The sequence below is a fragment of the Protopterus annectens genome, chromosome 13.part0, assembly GCF_019279795.1.
Source record: "Protopterus annectens isolate FY-2018-M chromosome 13.part0, PAN1.0, whole genome shotgun sequence".
Lineage (NCBI taxonomy): Eukaryota > Metazoa > Chordata > Ceratodontiformes > Protopteridae > Protopterus > Protopterus annectens.
In genome coordinates this window covers 844398313-844425798 of record NC_056747.1, presented here as the reverse complement: position 1 = coordinate 844425798, position 27486 = coordinate 844398313, and the positions used below count along the sequence as shown (strand labels likewise).

Genomic DNA, 27486 nt, shown 5'->3' with positions numbered 1-27486 from the left:
CGTTGGGGAATATTTTAGTTTTTTCTTGCCTCAGTGGTTTACCGGATGTCAGAAAAAGTGAATAATTGCATTTCTTGTGGGAAACAGATACCGCATAGAGATTATCATACTTTGTGTATTCCTTGTTTAGGGCCTGAGCACGACATTGTTGGCTGTCGCTCTTGTGCTAGATTCAATAAACGCACTATAAAGAGAAGGTTGGATTGTGCCAGGTTAGTCTTTGGGAAGCGGTGCAATTATAAAATGCCGTCGGATGCTCCGACACCCGCTTCTTCGAAGAAGCGCAAGGACAAAGCAGTTAAGCCTAGGCTGGAAGAACCGTCTGTACCGGACGCCGGTTCTTTAGAGGTGTCGGTGGAGCCGGTGGTTCCACCGGAGATTTCTTTGGGTTCCCAGGGAGAGACTTTGTTATTGCAGGATGTGGCCTCTCAGGAGGCAGGTCAGGCTGAAGGGGCTTCTCAGGTTACTTTACTCCCCTCCCTTCCTACGGTGGTTAGGCCCTCTCCTTCTGTTGCCAAGGCTTCTCCCAGGGGCAGGCCAGGTTTAGCTTCAGTTGGTGTCACCCCTAGATGTCCTTCATGGATGCATCTGCAGTCATAACAACTGGGTTGTCCTGTCGTCAGGCAGCCCTTCAGTCGGCCGGATTCCAAAGTCCGGGTCCGGCTTCGGCTGATGTCGCACTTCACCCGACGTCATCTCTGTTGGCCTTCGGGTATAAAGGCATCAGCCGATGCCATTTTCCTCAGTCTTTCTTGCCGCGTGGCGCCCGAAGCAGAAGCTGTTCGCAAGTGCCGGTCGGTCGGATCCAGAGATTACTTCTACCGAATACTACTTCGAAGACTTCTAAAGCTAAGTACCCCGTTGGGGACTCTTTCTTGCCTCAGCCGATGTCAGAAAAAGTTAATAATTGTTTAACCTGTGGGAAACAAATACCTCATAAAGATTTCCACTCTTATTGTCTGCCTTGTTTAGGCCCAGCCCACGATGTAGCAGCCTGTTCGGCCTGTGCTTCATTCAACCGACGAACGCTTAGGCGTCGGTCGGAGTTTGCTGAACAGTTTTTCGGTTCTGATTTTGCGTATATTATGCAGTCGGATCCTCCGACTACCCAAACTGCTAAAAAACGCAGAGATAAAGACCGACACTCGCGGTCCGCGGTTTCGGCCGAAACCATGGTTAAGCAAACCGCGAGTGTCTCGGTTTCGGCCGAAACCGAAAACTGATCAAAGTACAGCTGAATCTATCACTACCACTGAGGCCCCTGCTACTTCTCTTGAATCGGCCTCAGAAATTTTATCCACTACGGTGGTTGCCACTGACTTATCAGACACCATTCCCTTGGATGTCTCTACCCCAGCACGTGGTGCTGCTAGGCCTCCAGCAGCCATGTCCATTAAGGCCTTTGCAAGGGCTAAAGCAGCCAAAACTACTAAAACAGTGCCTGTTAAACCCCTACAACCAGGCCCTCTTCTAGTTCACAAATGCTTACTCTGGCAGAAGATTTAATTTCATTAATTAGGGATCTCAATCTCACCCAGACAGGGCCTCTCAGCCCCCAGAGAAGAGACCTAGGGCAGAGCCCCGAGCCTGTGTCCTCTGATGATTCTGCCGATGAATCAGACATAACAGACCAGCCAGAGGCTCCTTTCTCCAATTTTGAAGACTCAGATGCTGAAGAATCCATTCCAGCTGCTTCCCCACCAGAAGAATTCTCCTTTGGGAAACCTTACATGCCATGAGAGCAGTTCCAATGGCAGCAGCAGGATTTCTCAGACTCCAGAAAAAGACTTAGGACCTTTCTGCACCTTCCACAGCACAGGCCCTTAGCTATACCTCCTGTTCTCTCTGTGGTGGATGATGCCTTCAATGATGTCTGCTCTGCACCAGATTCTTTACCTCCAGCCCCTGCCAAACCAGACATTTTACAGGGTACCAGACACTCATCACCACCTTTACAAGGCCCCACTTGCAGACCCCGAAACTATATCCCAGGGTCCCAGGGCAGTAGCCGCGACCACAGCTAAAAACCCTATTCCTTCTGAAAGGGAAGCCAGGTCATTAGACAGATGGGGCAAAAAGGTCTACACCTCAGCTACTCTCTCAGCTAGAGCTTTAAACTGTCAGTTTCACATGATACAATACCAAGAGTTTATGCTTGATCAGTTAACAAAAAAGCTATCCTCTGATGAATCTATTGATAAGAAATATGTATTAGAAATGGTAAATAACATACAACAGGTTAGTAACCATTCCTTAAAATGTGGCTATAATGCACTGGAGGCTTCATTTGGATCAGCCATGACTGGCACAGTGATAAGAAGGCATGCATGGCTAAAGGAACAAGCTTTACCGGATCATGTTAAAGCTAAGTTATTAGATGCTCCTATGGATAAGACCAGCTTGTTTGGTACACCTGCCCAGCAGGTAATGAAGAAAATGGAAGAAAAGGCAAAATCTGTTCAAACGGTTAAAGATTTCTTGCAGGTTCAACCCCCAAGGTTTAGCAGGAACTGGCCTGCCAAAAATTGGTCCTTTCCTGACTCCACAAGATCCCAAGGGGGCAGGAATAGACGTTCCAGAGGCAGAAACCAATCCAGAGGAGGTGCCTACAGAGGACGACAGTGGCAAGGTAACAACAGAGGCACAGACACAACCACTGCCACTACAACAACACAACCACAGTGACTTAACTCTAGATCCGCCTACCAGGGAACAAATAGCAGCTCCATTAGGCGGCAAATTAACCTTATTTTCAAAGAACTGGCACTATATCACAAAAGACAAGTGGATTTTACAAACCATAGATCAAGGTTACCGGTTCCACTTCCACACTTTACCAGTCAAAAGAGGAATGCCAAATCTACCTCCAAATCAAAAAACAGAGGCTCTACAACAGATAATGCAGTTAGCAAACATGAGAGCTGTGGAAAGAGTGCCAACAACAGAACAAGGAAAGGGATTCTACTCCAGACTATTCCTAGTTCCAAGAAAGGAAAAAGTTGGAGACCTATTCTCGACCTGTCCACCTTAAATACATACATCATTGTCCCAAAATTCAAAATGCTGACCCTACAGCAACTTCTTCCCATGCTGGGCAAGGAGTGTTGGCTGGTAACTCTAGATCTCAAGGAGGCATACCTGCACGTCCCCATTCGACCAATCTGCAGAAGATACCTCAGATTTCTTGCAGGATCAGAGCATTATCAATTCTCAGCATTGCCCTTTGGCTTATCTACTGCGCCCAGAGTATTCACAAAATGCCTGGCATCAGTAATCGCCCACTGCAGACTACAGGAATTCAAATTTACCCATACCTGGACGACTGCCTGCTACAAGGGGACAACAAAAGCAAGCTGACAACAGATTTACAAAGGGTCATTTACTTGCTACAAGCACTGGGATACACAGTCAATTTACAAAAATCAAGGCTGATACCATCCCAAACAAGGACATTCTTGGGCGCGGAATTGGACACAGTAAAACAAATGGCATTCCTAACTGCAGAAAACAAAAAGAACTCCCTCTTTACTTCTTGGCACTAACAAAACAGAACAAGTTAACAGCAAGAAAAGTACTGCAGGCCTTGGGCTTCATGGCATCATGCATAATCTTGGTCCCACTTGCCAGACTACATATGAGAAAACTACAGTGGTACCTAAAGAATTTATGGTCCCAACACAGACACAGCCTAGAAACAGAAATTCCACTAATTCCATGCTTAAAACAGGAGTTCCTATGGTGGGCTCAAGCATGCCAGTCAAACCCAGGGCTACCCTTTCGCAGATGTCAAGCAAGCCAGACCATCACAACAGACGCTTCAGACCTAGGATGGGGGGCCCACATGCTGGACAAATGCGTGCAAGGATTGTGGATGCAGGATCAACTTCACCTGCACATCAACCTAAAAGAAATGCTGGCAGTAAAACTGGCAATCCAAAAGTTCAGACCATTTCTCAGAGGGCCAGTTGATGATAAGGACAGACAACACCACAGTCATGTGGTACATCAACAAGCAGGGAGGCACTCATTCATACCCCCTATGCAGAATGACTTTGGAGCTGTGGAACCTGGCACTCTGCTACAACATCCAGTTACAGGCAATATTTGTACCGGGGAAAGAAAATACTCTAGCAGACATATTAAGCAGAACCACATCGGATGCCCACGAATGGATGCTACACCCGGACATCTTCAAGACCATCTCAAAGAAATGGGGAATGCCTCAGATAGATCTGTTCGCTTCCCCTCTCAATCACCAGCTCAAAAAATTCTGCACAAGGACATTCCACCCACTAGCATGGAAAGTGGATTCGCTCTCCTTCAGCTGGAAAGGCCTAACAGCATATGCATTCCCACCTCTTCCCTTGATACACAAGGTATTACTAAAAATCAAGGAAGAACGTCCAAGGATAATCCTGATAGCTCCAAACTGGCCAAGACAACACTGGTACCCACTGCTGAGGAGCATGTCTCGGAACAATATGTGGCCAATACCCCTGATGCCTTTGATGTTAACTCAGAACAACTACAGCATCATGCATCCAAATATAAAAACGTTGCAACTGACTGCATGGAACATCACATAGCAGCAGCTAATCCAGAACTTTCCCAAAGAGTTAAAGACATTATTCTTAAAGCCCGCAGACCTTCAACAAGAAGGAACTATGCAGGAAAATGGAAAAGGTTTGTCATTTGGAGTACTGAAAGAGGAAAAGATGTGTCAAACATAGATATGCCTAACATTCTGGAGTATCTGGCAGAACTTCTACATTCAGGCCTGTCCTACTCCTCCATCAAGATAAATGCATCAGCTATATCAGCAGAATACAGCTTTGATCCACCTGTTTTTTCACACCCTTTACTCAGGCAGTTCCTCAGAGGAATCAAGAATGTAAAACCTCCAAGGAAACCACCATTGCCAGCTTGGGACTTGAACTTTGTGCTAGAAAAGTTGACACTATCACCCTTTGAACCAGCAGCAACAGCAGACCTACAGCATCTATCGTGGAAAACGGCCTTCCTACTGGCAATAACCTCAGCCAGGAGGGTTTCTGAACTTCAGGCCCTAATGGCAGTACAACCCTTCCTAATCTTCCACCAAGATAGTGTCCATGAGGACTAATCCTACATTTATGCCTAAGGTGGTATCCAGAGTGTCTTTAAACCAGGCAATCCACCTACCTACCTTCTTTCCCAACCCACAAAACAGAGGGGAAAGAATACTGCATACCTTGGATGTACATAGACAGCTACGCTACTACTTGGACAGAACAAAAAGTAGCAGAAAAACTGACCAGCTTTTGTAGCCTATGCAACAGGAAGGGAAGGAAAAGCTATTTCCAAACAGACAATCTCCAAATGGATAGGAAATTGCATACGATTCTGTTACTCCTTCCATGGAAAACCAATTCCACAGAACATAAGACCTCATTCTACAAGGGCAACAGCCACTACCACAGCCTTCTTACGAGGAGTGGCAACCAAAGACATTATTGAGGCGGCTACTTGGACCTCCGTGCATACATTTGCCAAGCATTATAATTTGCCTCTATATTCCAGATCCCGAGCAGGGTTTGCCACTGCTGTACTGCAAGGGATCTTAAACACACCATAATCTAGTTTTTCCTCCTCCCTTAGTTGGCTATGGTATTCTACCCAGTTGTTATGACTGCAGATGCATCCATGAAGGACATAGTACAGTTTTGTACCTACCATAAATGTAGATGTCCGAACTGGATAGCATCTGCAGTCAGGATTACCCTCCCTCCTTCCCCTCTGTGGTACTCCTAGGGTGTTTACCCTCCTAATAGCTAGCTGGTGGGGAGTCTTTATGGTGTATTTGTTTGTATATATGTACATACATGCTTATTTTTGTGTTTACCTCTATCTTTTTGGAAACATTGGCATTTATCCAAATTTTAGCCTTCAAGAGGGCTACTGGCATCTGGGGCAAGAAACACTGAGGAAAATGGCGTCGGCTGATGCCTTTATACCCGAAGGCCAACAGAGATGACGTCGGGTGAAGTGCGGCATCAGCCGAAGCCGGACCCGGACTTTGGAATCCGGCCGACTGAAGGGCTGCCTGACGACAGGACAACCCAGTTGTTATGACTGCAGATGCTATCCAGTTCGGACATCTACATTTATGGTAGGTACAAAACTGTACTTTCTTCTGGAACTTTGCCCAAGAAGCATATGCTTAAATTGGCAGAAGATTTGATTACTTTGATTAGGGGTTCTTTGCCCCCTCCTGATAAGAGACCTAGGGTGGAGCCTGAGCCAGGGAGTTTTGAGCAGGCTTCGGATGTTTCAGAGTCTTCGGCTGAAGACTTGCAGGAGTATTCTCCTTATTCTGACTCTGATGTGGATGATTCTACTCCTTCTGCTTCTCCTCCTGAGGATTTTTCTTTTTCAGAAACTCTTCATTCTATGAGGGAGCATTTTAAGTGGGAAGGCCAGGACTTCTCTGATTCCAGGAAAAGGCTTAGGGAATTTTTGTTTTTACCCCAGCATAGGCCTTTGGCTATACCTCCTATTTTAGATGTGGTGGAAGATGTTTTTGCAGAGGCTTCTCTTAATCCTGATTCTTTGCCTCCTGCTCCTGTTAAACCTGATAGATATTACAGGGTGCCTGAAGCTCATAAGTATCTTTTTAAGAGTCCTAGGGCAGACCCAGAAACTGTTAGTCAGGGCCCTAAAGGTGTTAAGGCTTCTGTTGTCAAGAATCCGGTTCCTTCAGACAAAGAGGCCAAAGCTTTGGATAGATGGGGAAAGAAAGTTTATACTTCTTCCACTCTAGCTATGAGGGCTTTGAATTGCCAGTTTCACATGTTAAAATACCAAAACTATCTCCTTTCACAATTGAAGTCTAAGGTTGATGCTCTGGCGGAAGGTATTGATTGTAAAGAGTTGCAAGATTTAGTACATGTTTCTGAACAGGTGGGTAAGCATTCTTTGCAATGTGGTTTTGATGCTGTACAGGCCTCGTCTAGGGTGGCTGCCACTGGGTCAGTTCTTCGCAGGCACGCCTGGCTGAGGGATCAGAATTTATCTGACCATGTTAAAACAAGGATTTTAGATGCTCCTTTACAATCTGATGTGGTGTTTGGTTCTCCTGTTGAGACAGTTTTAAAGAAAATGGAAGACAAGGCTAAGTCTATGCAAACTGTTAAAGATTTTTTGCAGGTTCAGCCTCCAAAGTTTAGTAGAAATTGGCCTACTAAGGGGTGGATGTATCCTTCTTATGATTCCCAGTCTAGGGGTAGATCTAGACGTGGTAGGGGCAGAGCTCAGGGTTCTTTCAGGCCTCGAACAGGGAGTTCTCCTGCACAGTCTTCAGGTGAGGGCAGGGGTCAGTCCTTTCGTAAACAGACCCAATGACCTACCTTTTCAGCTGCCAGAGCCTTCTCGTCTGGCAGCACCTTTGGGAGGAAGGTTGGCACTTTTCAAAGAAAATTGGAGTTTAATTACCCAAGACAGATGGGTATTGGATATCATACACCACGGTTACAGGTTTTATTTCCATACCTTGCCTCCTTTCAAAGGCATGCCAGACGTTCCTCCTCCTCAAAGAATAGAGGCTCACAAGCAAATTTCTCTGTTACTCCAAATAGGGGCCATTCAGCCGGTCCCTATGCCAGAAGTAGGCCTAGGATTTTATTCTCGCCTGTTCCTAGTACCAAAGAAAGGGAACACGTGGAGACCAATTTTGGACTTATCTATCCTCAACACTTATCTGGACATTCCCAAGTTCAAAATGTTGACGCTACAGCAGCTTTTACCTCTGCTGGGCAAAAGATCATTGGATGGTAACTTTAGATCTCAAGGAGGCTTATCTTCATGTTCCTATCAGACTGAGTTGCAGGAAGTATCTGCGTTTTCGAGCTGGGACTTCTCATTATCAGTTCTCTGCATTGCCCTTTGGCTTATCTACTGCGCCCAGTGTGTTCACGAAGGTTCTGGCTCCAGTGATAGCGTTCCTCAGGTTAAAAGGAATACAGATTTATCCCTATTTGGACGATTGCCTAATTCTGGCTCAAGGAAGGGACGAGCTTCTTCATCATTTGGATTATGTGATAGCAGTGCTAAGATGCCTGGGGTATTCTGTGAACGAAATAAAGTCCAGTCTAGTACCCTCTCAAGACATGTGCTTTCTGGGTGTGAGACTGAATACAGCATCCCAGATGGCCTTTTTGACCCCGGACAAACAAAAGAATCTTTCCCTTTACTTTCATCAGTTGTCTCATCAGTCCGGGCTGACTGCAAGGACAGCCCTTCAAGCCTTAGGGTTCATGGCATCTTGTATTCTGGTGCTTCCCAATGCCAAACTGCATATGAGGAAGCTACAATGGTATCTCAAAAATGTATGGACACAGCACTGCCAGGATTTGGACACTGTCATTCAAATAATACCTTGCATTCAAAAGGAATTTTTGTGGTGGGCTCAGGAATGTCACCTAAACAAGGGACTCTCTGTGACCCGGCCAGAGGCGAGTCAGATTCTAACGACAGATGCCTCAGACAAAGCTTGGGGAGCTCATCTGAATGGAAAGTGGATACAAGACAAGTGGCCTGCCAGACTACAACATCTACATACCAACTTGAAAGAGATGTTAGCAGTCCAGTTTGCGTTAATAGCTTTCAAGGATTTACTTCTTCCAGGGCAGGTGTTGATTCGAACAGACAACACAACTGTCATGTGGTACATCAACAAGCAAGGCGGAACACATTCTTATCCTCTATGCAGGCAAGCGATGATTTTGTGGGAGACTGCTCTCAGTTTATAGCTAAATCTTCAGGCAAGGTTTCTGCCGGGAGCACAGAACTCCTTAGCAGATGTGTTGAGCAGACAAATGATGGATCCCCACGAGTGGAAATTGGATCCTCATGTATTTCAGAAATTGACAGTGTCATGGGGAACTCCAGACATAGATCTGTTCGCTTCCCACTAAACCACCAGCTGCCAAAGTTTTGCACAAAAGGTTTCATCCCACAGCTTGGAGAGTGGATGCTCTTTCTTTCAATTGGAGCAATCTTCATGTGTATGCCTTTCCGCCTCTGCCTCTCCTCCCAAAGGTACTACTAAAGGCCAGACAAGACAAGCCAAGGATGATTTTAATAGCTCCAGATTGGCCTCGACAGCATTGGTACCCATTACTGAGGAGCCTGGTACGGAAGCCTCCATGGCCTTTGCCTATGATTCCACACCTGTTGTCTCAGGAGGACAGTCATTTGCTCAATGTCAAGCTTCACTCTCTGCACCTAACAGCCTGGCATATTCTGTTTTGAACCAGAGTGGGCCTCCACTTCCACAACAAGTTTTGAATGTTATTTTGGAAGCTAGAAGGCCTAGTACAAGGAAAGTGTACGCAGAAAAATGGAAGAGATTTTTATTTTGGAGTGCAGCAAAGGATTTTGATGTTTCTGAGCCTAATTTAAGCGTGGCTCTTCAATATCTTACTGAGTTACTGGACAAAGGTTTGTCCTTCTCTTCTATTAAGGTTCATGCTGCAGCAATTTCGGCTCACTATGATTGTGACCCACCATTGTTTTCTCATCCTTTGTTCAAGCAATTTCTTAGAGGGGCAAAGAATATAAGACCCCCACGAAGAGCTCCTACTCCTGCTTGGGATCTCAATTTTGTGTTGGAGAAACTCACTCTACAACCTTTTGAGCCTGCAGCTACTGCTGAATTAAAGTTTTTATCATGGAAGACTGCTTTTTTGTTGGCTATTACCTCTGCAAGAAGGGTTTGAGTTGCAGGCCCTTATGGCAGTTGAGCCTTTCTTGATTTTCCATAAGGATAGGGTTTCTTTACGTACTAATCCTTCCTTTATGCCTAAAGTGGTTTCTAGTGTGGCTTTAAACCAAACTATTCATTTGCCTACCTTTTATGCAAATCCCCAAAATAAAGGGGAAAAGATTTTGCACACTTTAGATGTACACAGGCAGTTGCGTTATTATTTGGACAGAACTAAAGGGTTCAGGCAGGCTCAGCAGTTATTTGTTTCTTTTGCTTTGAGTTCTCAGGGCAAGCCTGTGTCAAAACAAACTATTTCTAAGTGGATTGGGTTTTGCATTGCTTTCTGTTATTCCCATCATGGCAAGGAAGTTCCAGCTGGGATTAGGCCTCATTCCACTAGGGCTACTGCCACTTCAACAGCCTTTTTGAGAGGGGTGGCAACTAAGGATATTTTGGGAGGCAGCTACTTGGAGTTCAGTGCATACTTTTTCCAGGCATTATCACCTACCACTTTACTCTAAATCCAGGGCTGGTTTTGCCACTGCTGTTTTGCAGGGCATTTTGGCAGCTCCTGCTTCCTTATAATTTGGCCATCCTCCCTTTCCTCTGCTTTGGGATTCTACCCAAGTGTAAGGACTGCAGCAATGTGAGATGAAGAACATAGTATAGTTTTGTACCTACCATAAATGTAGATGTTCGAAGATCCACATTGCTGCAGTCCAATTTACCCTCCCTCCTTCCCCTCTGTAGTTAGAGGCGGTTGTGTGGGTTGGGTGGTCTATTGGGTGTATATTGTCTATGGTATATATTGTACATATTTTTAGTGCTAGGATGGTTGGTTGTTGGTTTGCTGTCTTTTGGTTTTTGACCTTTATTTTTAGGGTCTTCTGACATCTGGGGCAAGAAAAGACTGAGGATATGACGTCTGTCATGCGCATTTGTACCCTGACGTCCTGATGTCAGTCAAATGCGCCTTGACCGACGTCAGCCTTATACTTTGATATTCGGGCCGACCGAGGACAGCGGACTACCCAAGTGTAAGGACTGCAGCAATGTGCATCTTCGAACATCTACATTTATGGTAGGTACAAAACTGTACTCTATCTCTCCTCTGCTACTTTCCTAGACCTATCTAAAGCATTTGACATGGTCCCACACAAACAACTTATCTCTGTCCTCAATAACCTATCCTTCTCAAAATCGGTCACCAACTGGTTTCAGAGTTACCTGTCTGACCGCCAACAATCCATTGTATGGCAGTATGACATATATCTCCCCAACTACCTGTCTCCATAGGGGTTCCCCAAGGATCCATCCTTGGACCCCTACTCTTTTCTGTTTTCACCAATAATCTAGCCTCTGCCACCAAACATGGCACACTCATACAATACGCAGATGACTCAACCATCATCTGCTCAGCCCAGTCCCTACCCAAACTGCAAAAAGTCACACAGGAAGCCTTTTCCTCTGTTGAAACTTGGTTATCCGATGCCCAATTAATACTCAACCCAAACAAAACTAAACTACTCATCTTCCAACCCACCAATCATACTCAAAACGACTCTCACTTTAACATCACAGCAAAAGACAACACCACTATATACCCAACTGAACACACCAAATTGCTAGGAGTGGAAATAGACAATAAACTAAAATTTGACATTCACCTATCCTTGACCATAAAAAAGTCCACAATAAACTAGGAACGCTATACAGAAATAAGCAACTTCTCAACAAAGCAGCAAAGATTTCAATAGCAAATTTCCCAGCTTATCTCCACCCTACTTTATGCCTGTCCAATATATACCAACCTAAGGCAATGCGATTTAAACAAGCTAGAGACCTGCTACAACAAAATCACCAAATTCGCCACAGGGGCATCCTACCGTAGTCACCACTGTCTCTCACTTGCTGAACTGGGCTGGCTTACTCCCTCACCTCCTTCAATGGTATCAACTCTCACTTGCTGAACTGGGCTGGCTTACTCCCTCACCTCCTTCAATGGTATCAACTCTCACTTGCCCACAAACTAGTAAATCATCTACTAAATGTCCCATCCCTCCAGAATCGACTCCAACCCTATCGCACCACCAGACCACTAAGATCCAGCAACAAAAATCACTTGCAGATCACTAAAGCCAATAACTTTGCTGGTGAAGCACTATTCTCTTGCACCATAGCCAAATTATGGAACTCCCTCCCACCCACAATTACCTCCATACCATCATGCACCCACTTCAAAACTTTACTAAAAGCCCACCTAAAAACATGCTGGCTATGCCCTTGCAACTCCCACTCTATCACCCTCCCCATCCAACCACTACCTTTCTTTCTACTCCACTAACTACTTTGATTATAGTAAGCTCAGATGCTCATACGCCAGTACTTATTATACAGCAGGAACTTCTTGTAACATTTGTTCATGTCTGTTATGTACTTCACCGATAAAGATTCTAGTTGTCTACTAATGTACTATGTTCTTCATGTGTAAATATGTTGTAAGTAATTGCTATGTAAATTGTTAATCGCTATGTAATCCAGTGCAACTACTGTCTGTTTATTAACTGTGGAGCTTTTCTCCCCGGGCCTCCGCTGAAAATGGACCTACGTCCAGTTGGACACTCCCGGTCAACAAATCTAAATAAATAAAAGCAGAGAAGTGTAAGTTGGACGTTATGCTAGTCGCCATCTTAGATCTGATAGAGTGCGACAATTCTTCCATAAGAAATATAGGGAAGAGAACTTGGAACAGAAAGAGTAACTGCTTGGACACTTCAGCTTACCAATAACATATTGCAGTAACGTGAATGATGTCCCTGTCATCATTAAGAAGCATTGGCCAGTTCTGTTAATGGATGAGAAGATTAGGACTATTGTGGGTGATGAACCTGCCTTTGTGTTTAAAAATAAAAAGAATATTAAGCGGTTCCTTTGCTACCCCACTAGAGTTAAGGAGAGAAGAGATGGGATTGAAAGAAATGGCACATTTCCATGTGGAGGATGTAAATATTGCACATGTATTGAGACTGATAATGTTTTTGTGAACCCTGATAATGGCAGGAGATTTTATTTTAAACTCTCTGCTAGCTGTGACACTAAAGATTTACTTAGCACACTGTGTCACATACTCTTCATTCTATGTGAGGAAGAGCAATCGGAAGTTTAAGGAGCATATAAGGGAACAACCCTATTCCATTAATATCAAGTACATGTCAAATGCTCTAGTGAAACATTGAGTGGAGAAGGAAGCTGAGCATAAGTTCAAGTTTAGAGTTATTGATGGGGTTTTTGAAACTCTGAGAATGGGTGACGTCAAGAATCGTACTGAGACTGTGGAACTTGAGTGGATTGTTAGGATGCAAGTGCACAGAGGGTTGGGACTAAATGAGAATGTCCCTCTTAAGCCTGTATTGAAAGCACACAGGTTGTTTAGGTGAATATTTTGAATGCCTTTGTTATATATGAATGCTTTTTATAATATGTCTTTGGTTGTATGTATTTGTACCTTTAAATGCAAAGGTGTGTGAGTCAATTTAGCTCACGATTGGTGGGGTATGTAGTGTTTAAGCTGCTTCTGTTGTGATTGTGGTGGATCTGATGAAGCAGAGTTTTATTTTCTGTGAAAGTGCTTATCCTTGTTTATTTTTGGAGTAAACCACAACAGATTTTACCTGCCTCTGTCGTTCCTAGTGCAACGCTTTTGTGGACTGTGTTTATTCAAGAGTTGAAATATGGTTAAGCGTCCGATTAACTTTCTTGATAAGCTTTCTTTGTAATAATTTTATTACTAGCTTATTTTGAAACTACACCAGTGAGGGGAACAGTGGCAGTATAGAGAAAAAACATTACTTGCAGATTTAACAGCAGAAGTCAGATATAGCATCTTTACTATTTTTGATTTTTGTAGACATTCTGCGGGTAGTTTGGAGAAATAAGTTTTCTGTTACCTTAGATTGTTAGTCTTGTGCCAATAACACCTCTGTCTATTAACATCTCCATTTATTTCAGATTGAGATAGTTGTGACTGTCTTTAACTGAAAGTGTTTTAAATGTTTTTTTCCCTAGGGGATGCTGGATGGATGTATGGGAGCTGATGTCTCAGGAGTGCCGGGATGAAGTGGTTTTAATAGACTCAACTTGTCTTTTAGAAACTTTAGAAACCTACCTAAGGAAACACAGGTGAGAAGATAAGCAATAACTAATTGTTTGTTGAAAGGGAAGGGATCTAGCCCATATTGACTAGTACTGCATTCCCCATGGTAAGTGTTTGAGTAGAGTACTATTCATCTGTTCTGTCCAGAAGCCATGCATGCCTGAAGTGCATTCTTAGAAAACTATTACAGCAAGATATCAAGCCAGGAGAGGATTCTTGGGGTGCATTCACAGTTCTGTAGCTGAATGCCGAGTAAAGTCGTAGAGTAAAGTGGTGTCATTAACTAATTTTATATCCAACTGATCACATTAATAATGGTAATTTAAGAAACGTAACATTCCATAGAACATAACCTTTTTAAGAACCCAACTATAGAAGGAAATGGCATTCTAATGGTCAGCTGTATCAAGGATAGTCACTTGGAACATGTGTGGTCCAAGGATTAGAGTTAACTTTATTGCAATTGGTGTGTAGGAAACTCAATTTAAGGCCAGAAATCTGGTAGCTGAAACTTATTTTTGTGGGAACGGGGGGATTCTTCCCATACTATTGCCACAGAGTCCCCTTGACCTTGGGTAAAAACCTTGATTTAATCATGGAGTTGCCATTTGGGTCCTCTTGTTCTGAATAACTGGGCTTCTCTGAGGTCTGTCCAGTAATGCAGCTGACATCCATGACTAATATATCCCCAAGACATGTTCGGGCAGTGGCATCCGAATGTAGTACTGATTTGTCTTGGTGACAAAGTAAATTCTGAGCTTGTACTTAGCCAGACAGTCTGGAAGGACTGTCCCTCCCTGATTTTAAGGGGAGTGAACATGTATGCAGGCTTCTTGATTCCTTGGAGTGAAAAGCAGCCAGGGAGTAAAAAAAGTGGTCTAGATGTCTATATTTATATATTACTTTCTATACCTACCACGTACACATATGTGTATCTTTGTATGTGTACACACACGTTTGTGTGTGTGTTCATACACCTGGTGTTTTGAGACAGCTGCTGAAATAGCACATTGTGCTGGCAGTCTAGTATGCAGGACTGAGTAAAGCACCTTTTCAAATAGGTGTGTCTGCAGTTTCGAATCTTTTCCTGTGGCTTTGTTTTGAAGTGTCTCTGTTCTTGTAGCAGAGCAGAAGGTGAATGTCTTCACTTTAGTCTTCAGTGGTTAGACGCAGGTAAAATTTAAACTTAACATTTCAAGGGTATTTGTAGATTAATAAAGTTAGAAATGGTGTGATTTTATTTTTTTATTTTTTCAGTTAGTGCATTAAGCAGCCCTTCAGTCTTCTGTTTTTTGTGATTGTGAGCAAGGTAGTAAACATAAGGATGTTTTTCATAGCTCATTGTTGCAGTAACAACTCTTGGATTCTGCATTGCAGAAGTCCATGGCCTGCCTAAGTACCAGAGACTTTCACTTTGTTTTATGACCCAGTAGACACCCTCTCATCTGACCTCAGGATGTCAGGATTAGAAAGGATTGTCAGTTGGTGTCCTCTTCAGCTGTTCTTTTATTCCAATGTTGCAGTATTCTACTAGTGGGTTTATCCTTCTTCCGATCAGCTTGTCTGGCCAGGTTTCCAAAGCTTTATCAGTCCCTCATGGTGCATTGGACATCTGATGTTGAGGCAGGTACGAGTGCCATAAAGGTGATGTCTTCACGCACCAGTCCTCAGAACATTTCAGCTGCCAGCCGTGTGCCAGGTGTTCCTGCTACTCGCGGATGTCTGATCTGTTTCGCATTAAAGGTGAGTAACCCGTTGGGGCTTTTTCTTCAGTCCTTTTGTAGTATTAGTCTGTTCTTGTCCGGTAAGAGTAAGTGCAACTGTGTGGCCATCAGATTTCCCATAAAGGCACCCACGACTAGTGTCTCTTTTGCCTGGGTAGGGATCGTGATTACAAAAACTGCGCCATCTGTAAATCGTTCGTCCCCAAGACCCCTTCGCTTACAGGCTCTCGACTGATACCTTGAGAACCAACGCTTAAGACAGATTGCTGTCTGTATAGAAGCTGCCTCAGATGCCCCATCACCCCATCCGAACCACCAAGGAAGAGGGCCAAGTCCATGCGGCCTACTACTTCCACTGCACCTTCCTCTGCCGCTCCTCAACCTGTAGCCACCGTCAGCTTGGCTGAGAACCCGGCTTCTGCCACTACAGATACAGCGGGTACCTTACAACAGGCCGCATAATCTAGAGCGGACAACATGTCCAGGGAGGATGTACCAGCACCTGCTACAGATGCCGAGGGGGGACCAGTACCTTTGAGTGATTTGGACCAGCCCTCCGCCATTTCAGTTCTCTTCCAGGTCTACTGCCAGCTAGACGCTGGCTCGGCCTTCTAAGAAAAAAACAAAAGACCAGACATATTTGTCTGGCACCAGAGGCCTTTCCTGATTGGCAGGCCTTCAGCTAGAGTCTCTGCAATGCTTTCTTTGCTCTCAGGCCTTCCTCAGAGTTCACCCCTCCTGCTCCACCTCTTCTCAGCCCCAGGCCTTTCTTATCTGAAAGGGCTGTGAGCCAACCTGCAGAGGAGAAACTGTCTGACTCCTCAGAGGACTCCCTGTCCTACTCTTCCCAGATTTCATCCCCCCCTGGGGTATGGATCCCCTGAAGAAGCCTCTGCTGTGCCTGATTTCCCAGTGGAAGGCTTAACCTTCAGGGCGACTGTTAACCTGATGAGAGAACACTTTAAGTGGACATGCTCAGACATCTCTGAAGCACAAAAAAGATTTAATGATCTGAATCCGATAGAATCACCCAGTCAGTTACCTAGCACACCTGTCCAACCTGCCTTCCTGGATGCATTTGCTGCGGCATCCATTAATCCAGATTCCCAACCACCTGCTCCTCGTAGGGCGGACAGATTATACAGGGTCCCTGACTCAGTTAAATTCCTATTAAAGTGCCCCCCAGCAGACCCAGCCACTATATTCATTTCTACAGGCAGGGCATCCAAGCTCCTCCCTACTAACACTGTCCTGCCTGCAGATAAGGACAGCAAATCCATGGAGAGGTGGGGGAAAAAGACTTAGACTTCTGCTACCCTAGCTTTTAGGGCAGCAAATTACCAGTTTCGTATGGCAAAGTACTCTCTGGCTCTCCTTGACAAAGCCTCTAAAGAGCTTATTGACTTTTCCTGACTGTGCTGCTAAAGCATCCTTGTCTTCGTTGCTCGGGCTTCTCACAAGTGAACAAAGCACTCCCTTAGGTGTGGATACGATGCAGCTGAGGCCTCAGCTAGATCAGCTGTATCAGTATCCATGCTAAGAAGATATTTCTGGCTATGTCTGCAGCCCTTCCCTGATGACTTCAGAGCCAAGCTGCTGGATGCCGTCTTGGACCACTCTGCCCTCTTTGGTACTAAGATGGCTGATCTTTTCCAGTCTGTCCAGCAGAAAGGGAAAGCTTCAAGACCTCTAGCATCTCCTTGTCTCTCCAATCCCAAAGTTCTGGAGGAACTCCCCAGCTATAAGACACAATTTATAAGACCGACATCAAGGCCTCCCAGGAGACAAACTGCTCAGCCAAAGACTCCTCGGGCCATTGGCCAGAGGCCTTCCTTTCCAGATAGAGCAGGCAGTGTCTTCCTGCCATATCCCCCCCCCCACCTCCTCCCACCACCCCTTTATCCACCCATCCGTCTCCCTGCATGGTCCGTGGTAACATCAGACAAATGGGTTTTGTCCATCCTGCAGGACGACTGCTTGGATCACGCCGCCTCCAAAACTGCCTATTCCACCACCTCCCACATGTCAACAGTCCCTCCACCAGGTCTTAACCTGCTGCTTCAAGGCACCATAGAATCAGTCCCCACCCCTGCTCAAGGGAAAGGTTTCTACTCTGGAATATTTCTGGTTCCGAGAAAGGAAGGACCATGGAGACCCATCCTAGACCTCTCCCGCCTCAACCTCTTCTTGAAGGTGCCCTCCTTCAAGATGCTCACTTTACCCACTATGTTTCCCCTCATTCTCTCTAAGCCCTTCATGGTTAACCCTGGACATAAAGGAGGCCTATCTTCACATTCCCATAAAGCTTACGAAATGTCTCAGATTCATAGCAGGCTCTTCTCACTTTCAGTTCTGTGCCTTGCCTTTTGGGCTGTCCACTGCCCCAAGGGTATTTACAAAGTGCCTAGCCCCAGTAATTGCCTACTGCAAAACAAGGGGAATACAAATATTCCCATACCTAGACGACCTACGCATTCAGGCAGCAGACAGACCCTCCTTGGTCACACCAAGGACCTCCTGCTGTAGTCTCTAGGGTTTCTGATAAATTTCCCAAAGTCCCAACTCGATCCTACACAGGACATTGTCTTCCTGGGATGCAGAATCAGGACAGACATTAGGATGACCTCACTCCTGGAGGAAAAAGTGGCTTTTCACCTATCACTTTCAAGCTGCCTTCCATTCATCAGCTCTGACTGAGAGAATGCCTGTCTTCTGGGGTACATGGCAACTACTTATCCCCATGCTACTCATAGTGAGGTTACACATGAGAAAATTTCAATGGTACCTACATATGGTGTGGACCCAGCACTCGCATCCCCTAGATTTCAGGGTCCCACTCCTCCCCTGTCTTCACCAAAAATTAAAATGGAGGCTTGCCCAAGTTGCCCATAATCTGTGCCTGCCCCTGCAAATGCCCGCCCCCCCCCTTCCCAAATCATGCACACAGTTGCCTCAGACCTGGGCTGGGGGGCAACTCTGGGTCCAAGGACAGTGGAAGGTTTGTGGACAGACACACAAACAAGTGCACATCAGTATCGGGGAAATGACAGCAATACTCCTCGCCTTGCAGGCCTTCCAGCCTTACCTCCAAGAGGGCCTCCTAAAGATCTTCGCAGACAACACCACAACGATATGGTACCTGAACAAGCAAGGAGGGACAAAGCCCTACCTCCTATGCAGACTAGCTCTACAGGTATGGGATCTGGCTATCTCTCATGGTATTACTCTCCAGGCAGCCTACATTCTGTTCCAGCACAACTCCCAGGCAGAACTCGCTAAGTAGAACCATGTCAGACAACCACAAATGGATGCTGTCAAGGGAGGTGTCCTAGATCTGGTCTACAGGTGGGGTATTCCACAGAGAGACATGTTCGCCTCCTCCATAAACGGTCAACTCCAGAGCTACTGCTCCAGAACTCATGACCCAAAGGCATTGCAAACAGGTGCCTTCTCATTGTTGTGGAAGGGTAGGTTCCTATATGCCTCCCCACTTCTCTCTGATCCAGATGGTCCTACTGAAAATTCAGCAGGACTCGCCAAAAATCTTGCTGGTGACTCCCTACTGGCCAATCCAGCACTGATTCCCTCTTCTTCATCTGTCCAAGGGCAATCCCCACAAGTTACCCCTCTCAATGGACCTACTCACACAGCACAAGGGGAGACCGATACACACAGTGGCAGTCTCTGCATCTCTTCCTGTGGCAGATAGGATTCTGATTCCCTTCAGACACCTGTACAATGAGGACGTGCTTTCAGTCCTGCAGGAGGCCAGGAAACACAACACAAGAAAATCTCATCTCTCTAAATGGCAAAGGTTTTCTATCTGGTGTCATAAGACAGATGGAGTTGTTGGACTTTACTTACCTCTGATTCTGTCTTACCTGTGTGAACCCTTGAAGACCGGTTCGTCATACTCCTCTTTAAAAGCACACCTGTCTGCCATTTTTGCCTGCCTGCCTGTGGACCCTCCGCTTGCATCCATACTACCACCCAAACTCTTCCTAAAGGGGGTTTTGCATCTAAGACCTCCCAGGAAACAGTCTCTTCCTCCGTGGGATCTTAATTATGTGCTAGAAAAACTCACTTTACCACCCTTTAGGGCGGCCTTGTCAGCTGGGTTCAAAGTTTTGTACATGGAAAACAGTCCTGCTAGTAGCTTTGACATCAGCCAGGAAGGTCTCAGAGCTTCAAGCCCTTATGGCTAGCCCGTCTTTCCCTGTTTTCTACATGGACAGGGTCACCCTTAGAATAAACCCTTCCTTTACCCCCAAGGTGGTCAACGACTTTTCCTTGAATCAGACTGTCCACATGCCTACCTTCTTCCCTAACCCACAGGGAGATAGTGAGAAAGTCCTTAATTCCCTGATGTCCACAGACAACTCAGATTCTACTTGCATAAACCAAACCTTTTCGCAAGTCAGACTCTCCCCTTCCACCCCAGGGCTCTGGGGAAAGCTATGGAAAATGGACCATTTCAGCCTGGATTGCCAGGGCTATTTCCTTTTGTTACACACACCTTTGGAAGACACTTTATCAGGGAATGTCAGGGTCCACTCCACAAGAGCTACGGCCTCTTCTGGTGCCTTTTTCAAAGGCCTGGACACTAACTCCATTCAGGAAGCAGCCACTTTGTTGTCTGTGCACACCTTCACCAGACACTATAAACTGGACCAAATCTCCAGAGCCAGGCCAGGTTTTGTCAGGGCTATACTTCATGAATTACTGGAGTCCTCTTCCAGACCACCCCACAACCTATAGTGACCTTTGGTATTCACCCACTAGTAGAATAATGCAACATTGCAATAGGACATAGAAAAGTTGTGTAAAATCTTACCATAACCGTAGGTGTCCTTCTCTTCCATGTTGCAGTATTCCTTCCCTCTTCTTAACCTTGCACTTGCTCTCCTTGGATGTTCTTCGTGTTTCACTGTTGCAGTCATCACATTTGGGTTATCTGCTTGCAGTAGCCCTCAGTCGGCCTGATTATCAGTGTCTTGGGTCCTGCGTCTGTTGTTGTCTCATCTTCTGTGACGTCAGGTAGTCAAGGGTATAAAGCATGCAGCCAACGCCGTTACATCAGTCTTTCTTGCCCTCCGGTGCCCGAAGCAGAAGCAGTTCGCAAGTGCCAGTCGGCCGACTCTTGAAACTTTCGTTTTTGAGTTTCGTAACTGAAGTCCCCAACTAAAGCTAAGTACCCCGTTGGGGAAACTTTTGATCTAAACCAATGTCAGTAAAGTCAGTAATTGTGTTTCTTGTGGAAAGCAAATGCATCATAAAGATTTTCATTCGTACTGTATTCTTTGCCTAGGCCCTGACCACGACGTATCTCGCTGTCGGTTTTGTGCCTTATTTAAACCACAAACTATTCGTAGTCTGTATATTTTCACTTCAGTATTTTGGTACTCTGTTCAATTATCCAGATATGTCTTCAGTAAGCCACCCGACTGCCGACAGTCCAAAAAAACACAAAGATAAAGACAACAGGCTGCCTAGGTCAAAAGCTGCCAACGACTCTTCTCCTAAACTAGTCGCCAGTACTCAGTGAGGCACTTTCACAGCCTCTTGATACCCAATACTTCAGATTCGCAGGCCTCTACTGAGACCCATTCGGAGTCCGGTATGCTGCGTGATGCTTCAACTGTGGAACCTGTAGATGTCTGTACTATGGATGGGTCCGGAGCCGCTGTGGCACCGGTTTCTGAGGGTGTATTCAGGCCTACTGACTTGCATATTAAACTGACGCCATCTTTTTCTTCAAGGCCTAAAACTCGAACCATGCCTAGGAAACCGATGCCCAGACCACATGCTCAGACCTCTATGCCTAAAAAACAAATAAGAATGGCTGAAGATCTTATTTCTTTAATCAGGGGACACCAACCTTCCCCCTCTAAGAGACCTAGGACTGAATTTGCTTCAGATACTTCTGAGCAGGATTCTGAAATTTCTGTCTGACCAGGATTTAATCTTAACCACCTATGAGGATTCTGATGCAGAGGACTCTATTCCCTCTGCTTCTCCCTCGGAGGATTTTTGTTTTGGTGAAACCTTGCATACTTTCTTGGGGAGCATTTTCACTGGGAAAGTTGGGATTACTCTGATTCTAAAATGAGGCTTAGAGATTTCTTACTCCTGCCCCAACACAGGCCTTTAGCGATCCCTCCTGTGCTGGACATTGTTGACTATGCCTTTTCAGAGTCTGGCTTGGCCCCTAACTCTCTACCTCCTGCTCCCAGAAAACCTGATGGATATTACAGGGATGTTCATCGTGTTTCACTGCTGCAGTCATTACACTTGGGTTATCCTGTCGTCAGGCGGTCCCGCAGTCTGCCAGAGTTCCAAAGTCTTGGTCCGGCGTCGGTTGCTGTTGCTTCTTCCCTGACGTCAGTGCACCTGGGGTATACAAGATGCAGCCGACGCCATTTTCTTAAGTCTTTCTTGCCGCGTGGTTCCCGAAGCAAAAGCAGTTCGCAAGTGCCGGTCGGCCGACTCCTGAGATTTTCAATTTGAATTTCAGAACCGAAGTCTTCAATAAAGCTAAGTACCCCATTGGGGAAACTTTTTCTTGCCTCAGACCGATGTCAGTAAAAGTTAATAGTATTTCTTGTGGGAAGCAAATACCTCATAAGGAATTTCATTCTTACTGTATTCCATGCTTAGGCTCAGACCATGACGTCACTAGTTGTCGGTTTTGTGCTAGATTTAAAAAGCGCACTATTAAACGTTGGTTTGATTTTGCTCGCCATTACTTTGGCCGAAGGTGTAATTATACCATGCTGTCAGAACAACAGACGACTGGAATACACAAAAAAAATGCAAAGACAAGGATAAGGACAGGCATCAGAGGCCCAAAGCACACGAAGCCTCTTCCAGGCCAGTCACCGGTTCTCAGTGAGGAGCTTTTGCAGCCCCTGACACTGGCTACCTCAGAGCCACAGGCTGCCTCTGACTCCCACGTGGAGATGTCTAGGCCTCTGGAAACTCAAGGTGTTGGGCCTACGGAAACTAACCCCTCAGATGGGTCCGGAGCCGCTGAGCAGGCATCGGCTTCTGAGTGGGTTTTTCAGACCTTCACAGCTTACCATAAAAGCTACAGCCAAGTCTAAAACTCCATTAAAGACAAAGAAGCAAGTGCAGCATTCACCTGGACAGGCCTCCATGCCTAAAAAAGAGATGCTCAAAACGGCCGAAGACTTAATTACTCTGATCAGGGGTTCCCATCCCCCTCCTGATAAAAGGTCTAGGCAGGATACAGACTATGATTCCTCTGACCAGGTTTCCATTTCTTCTGATTCCTCTTCAGACCAGGGATACTCTTTACCCCCCTATGAGGACTCTGATGCTGAAGAATCGATTCCTTCAGCCTCTCCTCCTGAGGATTACTCTTTTGGGGAAACTTTACATACCATGAGTGAGTATTTCCACTGGGAGGGCCAGGATTACTCAGAATCCAAGAAAACGCTCAGACTTTCTTTTATTGCCTCAGCACAGACCCCTTGCTATTCCGCCAGTGTTGGATATTGAGGGTGATGTGTTCTCTGAATCCAGTTTAAATCCTGATTTTTTTTTTTTTTTTTGCTCCAGTCAAGCCAGACTGGTACTACAGAGTCACTGACTCTCACAAATTTCTTTATAAAAACCTTGTTGCTGACGCACAAACTATCTCCCAGGGTCCCAAAAGGGGTAAAGGCGTCCACGGCTAAAATCCAGTTCCCTCTGACAGGGATTCTAGAGCATTAGACAGATGGGGGAAGAATGTTTACACTTTTGCAACTTTAGCAGTGAGAGCTTTAAATTGCCAGTTTCACATGCTTAAATACCAACAATATTTAATGTCTGTGTTAAAACAAAAATGATTACAAGTTCAGAACATCCTGACTATAAGGAAATGCAGGATTTATTGCATGCAGCTGAACAAGTGGTAAAACATACTCTGCAATGTGGTTTTTATTCATTAGAGGCTTCTTGTAGAGCAGCAGTTACAGGATCTGTGATTCGAAGGCATGCTTGGTTAAACGAACAAGGTTTACCTGATCATGTTAAGGCAAAATTATTGGATGCTCCTTTACATCAGGATATTTTATTTGGTGTTAAGGCAGAAGCGGTATTAAAGAAAATGGAGGATAAGGCAAAATCTATGCAAACAGTGAAGGATTTCTTACAGGTACAGCCACCTCGATTTAGCAGAAATTGGCCTTCAAAGAATTGGTCCTTTCCAGTGTCAGACAGACCACAGAGGCAGATACAGATGCCCAAGAGGCAGACCTCAGCCCCAAGGCTCTTACAGACCACGACAGTGGGGTGCTTCAACCCCAAAAGGAGGTGAAGACAAGTCACAACCTTATAGGAAACAGTCCCAATGGCTTCCCCTTTGAATGCCAAGCACTTAGCTCCCTTAGGGGGAAAACTAGCACTTTTTTTACAAAATTGACATATAATCACCCAAGACAAATGGGTTCTGAATATTGTGTCTCAAGGTTACAGGTTCCACTTTCACACTCTACCAAGGCTAAAAGCAATGCCAGACCTGCCACAAAATCAGTGGGCAGAGGCACAAAAACAAATTACAGCCCTCATGGACATGAGAGCTATTCAAAAAGTGCCACAACAGGAACAAGGACAAGGATTTTACTCAAGACTTTTCCTGGTCCCCAGAAAGGACAAAGTCTGAAGACCCATACTAGACCTTTCTACTCTACTAACCTGGATGTTCCGAAATTCAAAATGTTGACACTACAGCAGCTTCTTCCCATGCTGGGCAAGAAGGCTTGGGTTGTTACTTTGGACCTCAAAGAGGCATACCTGCACGTCCCTATCAGACAAAATTGCAGAAGATGCCTCAGATTCATAGCTGGTTCAATGCATTACCAATTCTCTGCACTGCCCTTTGGCTTACCTACTGCGCCCAGGGTCTTCTCAAAGTGCCTGGCACCAGTAATTGCATTTTGCAGACAAAAAGGAATTCAAATATATCCATACTTGGACGACTGCCTTTTTCAAGCAGGGAGCAAAGACATTCTTCTAAAGCATCTGGCGTTTGTAAAAAAGGTTGCTAATTTGTCTGGTGTACACAGTAAACAAAATGAAGTCAAAACTAGTGCCCTCATAAGAGATAATATTCCTGGGTGCCAGCTTAAATACAACGACCCAGATGGCTTATCTCATGCCAGACAAGCAAGGCCAACTGACTCAGTACTTTCAATTGATGGCAACAAAAACCCAGCTCCCTGCAAGAAGAATTCTGCAGGCCTTGGGATTCATGGCATCCTGCATACTACTAATTCCATATGCCAGACTGCATATGAGGAAATTACAATGGTACATAAAAAGTGTTTGGACTCAACACTTTCACAGTTTGGAAGCAGTAATACCACTAATTCCCTGCCTACAGCAGGAGTTTCGATGGTGGGCACAGGCATGTCACCACAACAAGGGACAGCCTTTCACTCTACCCACAGCCAGGCAGACACTAACAACAGATGCTTCGGATTACGCCCGGGGAGCACACATGGCAGGAAAATGTATTCAGGGCAAGTGGGCCGCAGACCAAATGCATCTTCACATCAATCAAAAAGAGATGTTAGCTGTACAAAATGCCCTAACAGCTTTCAAGGACCTTCTGCATCCAGGACAATTATTATTAAAGACAGACAACACCATTTATGTGATACATAAGCAAGGGGGCACTCATTCTTATCCCCTATGCAGACACACCATGACCTTGTGGAACACAGCTTTAACCTACCAAGTTCATCTGCAAGCACATTTCCTGCCAGGAAAGAAAAATACTCTGGCAGACTACTTAAGCAGAAACATCATGGATCCTCACGAGTGGAAATGAAATCCACAAGTATTCAACATAACGCAAAAATGGGGGTGCCCAGACATCTTTTTGCTTCCCCAATGAATTGCCAACTACAGAAATTCTGCACAAGGACTTATCACACACAAGCATGGAAAGTGGATGCTCTCTCGTTCAGCTGGCAAAGCCTAAAAGTTTATGCTTTCCCACCACTGCCTCTCCTTTCAAAGGTACTCCTAAAAGCCAGACAAGAAAAACCACAGATGATCCTGATTGTCCCAGACTGGCCACGTCAGCACTGGTACCCAATCTTAAAGAACTTGGCTCAAGGCTCAACAGGGATTTTACCTCAAACTCCGTACCTTCTGACTCAACAAAACAATCAGATCCTGCACAGTCAGCTCAAAACCTTAAACCTGCATGGCAGATTCCTTTGACAGGCAGACAACACCTCTCTCTCTAAAGCTGTAATGGATGTCATTTTGGAGGCCAGGAGGCCTAGCACCAGGAAATCTTATTCAGAAAAGTGGAAGAGATTCTGTGCCTGGAACCAGGCTCAAAGCTTTGACCCTCTTGTCCCAAATATTCCTCAGATATTACAATACTTAACTGAGATGCTGGACAAAGGACTATCCTTTTCATCCATCAAGATCCACGCCTCTGCCATCTCGGCTCATTACAACACAGATCCTCCTATTTTCTCTCATCTATTGCTAAAACAGTACCTCAGAGGGGCTAAAAACATAAGACCACCCCGGAGAGCACCAACACCAACTTGGGACCTCAATTTTGTCTTGGAAAAACGAACTACCTCCTTTTGAGCCAGCCAATTCAGCAGAATTATAATGCGTCATGGAAAACTGCTCTGCTTCTGGCAATAACCTCAGCACGAAGAGTCTGAGAGTTACAGGCACTAATGGCAGTGGAGCCTTTCATCATTTTCACCAAGACCGGGTTTCTTTAAGAACAAACCCTTCATTTATGCCAAAGGTGGTATCCAGTGTGACTCTTAACCAAACTATTCACTTGCCAACTTTTAATCCAAATCCCCAGAATAAAGGGGAGAGACTTCTGCATTCATTGGACATACACAGACAGTTACGTTTCTACTTGGACAAAACAAAAGCTTTCAGAAAAACTGAGCAATTGTTTGTAGCATATACTGCAGGATCACAGGGAAAGGCTATTTCAAAGCAGACCATTTCAGTGTGAATAGGACACTGTATCAGTTTCTGCTACACACAGCATGGGAAACCTGTACCTAGTAACATTAGGCCACATTCCACCAGGGCAACAGCCACTTCGGCAACAGCCACTTCAACTGCCTACCTTTAGAGGAGTACCTACCAAAGATGTCTTGGAAGCTGCAACTTGGAGTTCAGTGCATACCTTTACCAAGCATTATCACTTGCTTCTTTATTCTAGATCCAGAGCTGGCTTTGCCACTGCAGTGCTGCAGGGCCTCATAGCCACCCCAAATCCTCTATAGAACCTGCCACCCTAACTCAGCTTTGGGATTCAACCCAAGTGTAATGACTGCAGCAGTGAAACACGATGAACATAGTACAGTTTTGTACCTACCATAAATGTAGATGTTCGAGTGTATTCACTGCTGCAGTCCAGGTTACTCTCCCACCATCCCCTCTTTCTTAGCTGGGACTTATCTATACCTTTCAACCCTATACTACCTATGTGGTGTAATTGTTGGTAACTGAAGGTGTTGGTTTTACCTTTATTGTATGTTTTATTAGCAATATGTATTGCCTACCTGTTTGGGGGCACCTGACATCTGGGGCAAGAAAAACTGAAGAAAATGGCGTCTGCTGCATCTTGTATACCCCTGGTGCACTGACGTCAGGGAAGAAGCGACGGCAGCCGACGCCGGGCCAAGACTTTGGAACTCTGGCCAACTGCGGGACCGCCTGACGGCAGGATAACCCAAGTGCAATGACTGCAGCAGTGAATACACTCCATCTACATTTATGGTAGGTACAAAACTGTACTTTCCTGATTCCCACGAGTTCCTTTTTAAAAATCCTACTGCGGATCCTGAAACCATTTCACAGGG

The 27486-nt window shown here is 45.2% G+C and overlaps 1 protein-coding gene across 1 annotated transcript in view; it reads left to right on the top strand.

Moving 5' to 3' along the window:
* The window catches only part of GGNBP2 (gametogenetin binding protein 2), a 677078-nt gene that overhangs the window by 199401 nt on the left and 450191 nt on the right, over window positions 1-27486 (top strand). The window contains exons 5-8 of the mRNA XM_044054566.1: window positions 2946-2998; window positions 5212-5253; window positions 8281-8287; window positions 13808-13921. Coding sequence (XP_043910501.1) covers window positions 2946-2998; window positions 5212-5253; window positions 8281-8287; window positions 13808-13921 — 216 coding nt within the window. The remainder of the gene's footprint in view (window positions 1-2945; window positions 2999-5211; window positions 5254-8280; window positions 8288-13807; window positions 13922-27486) is intronic.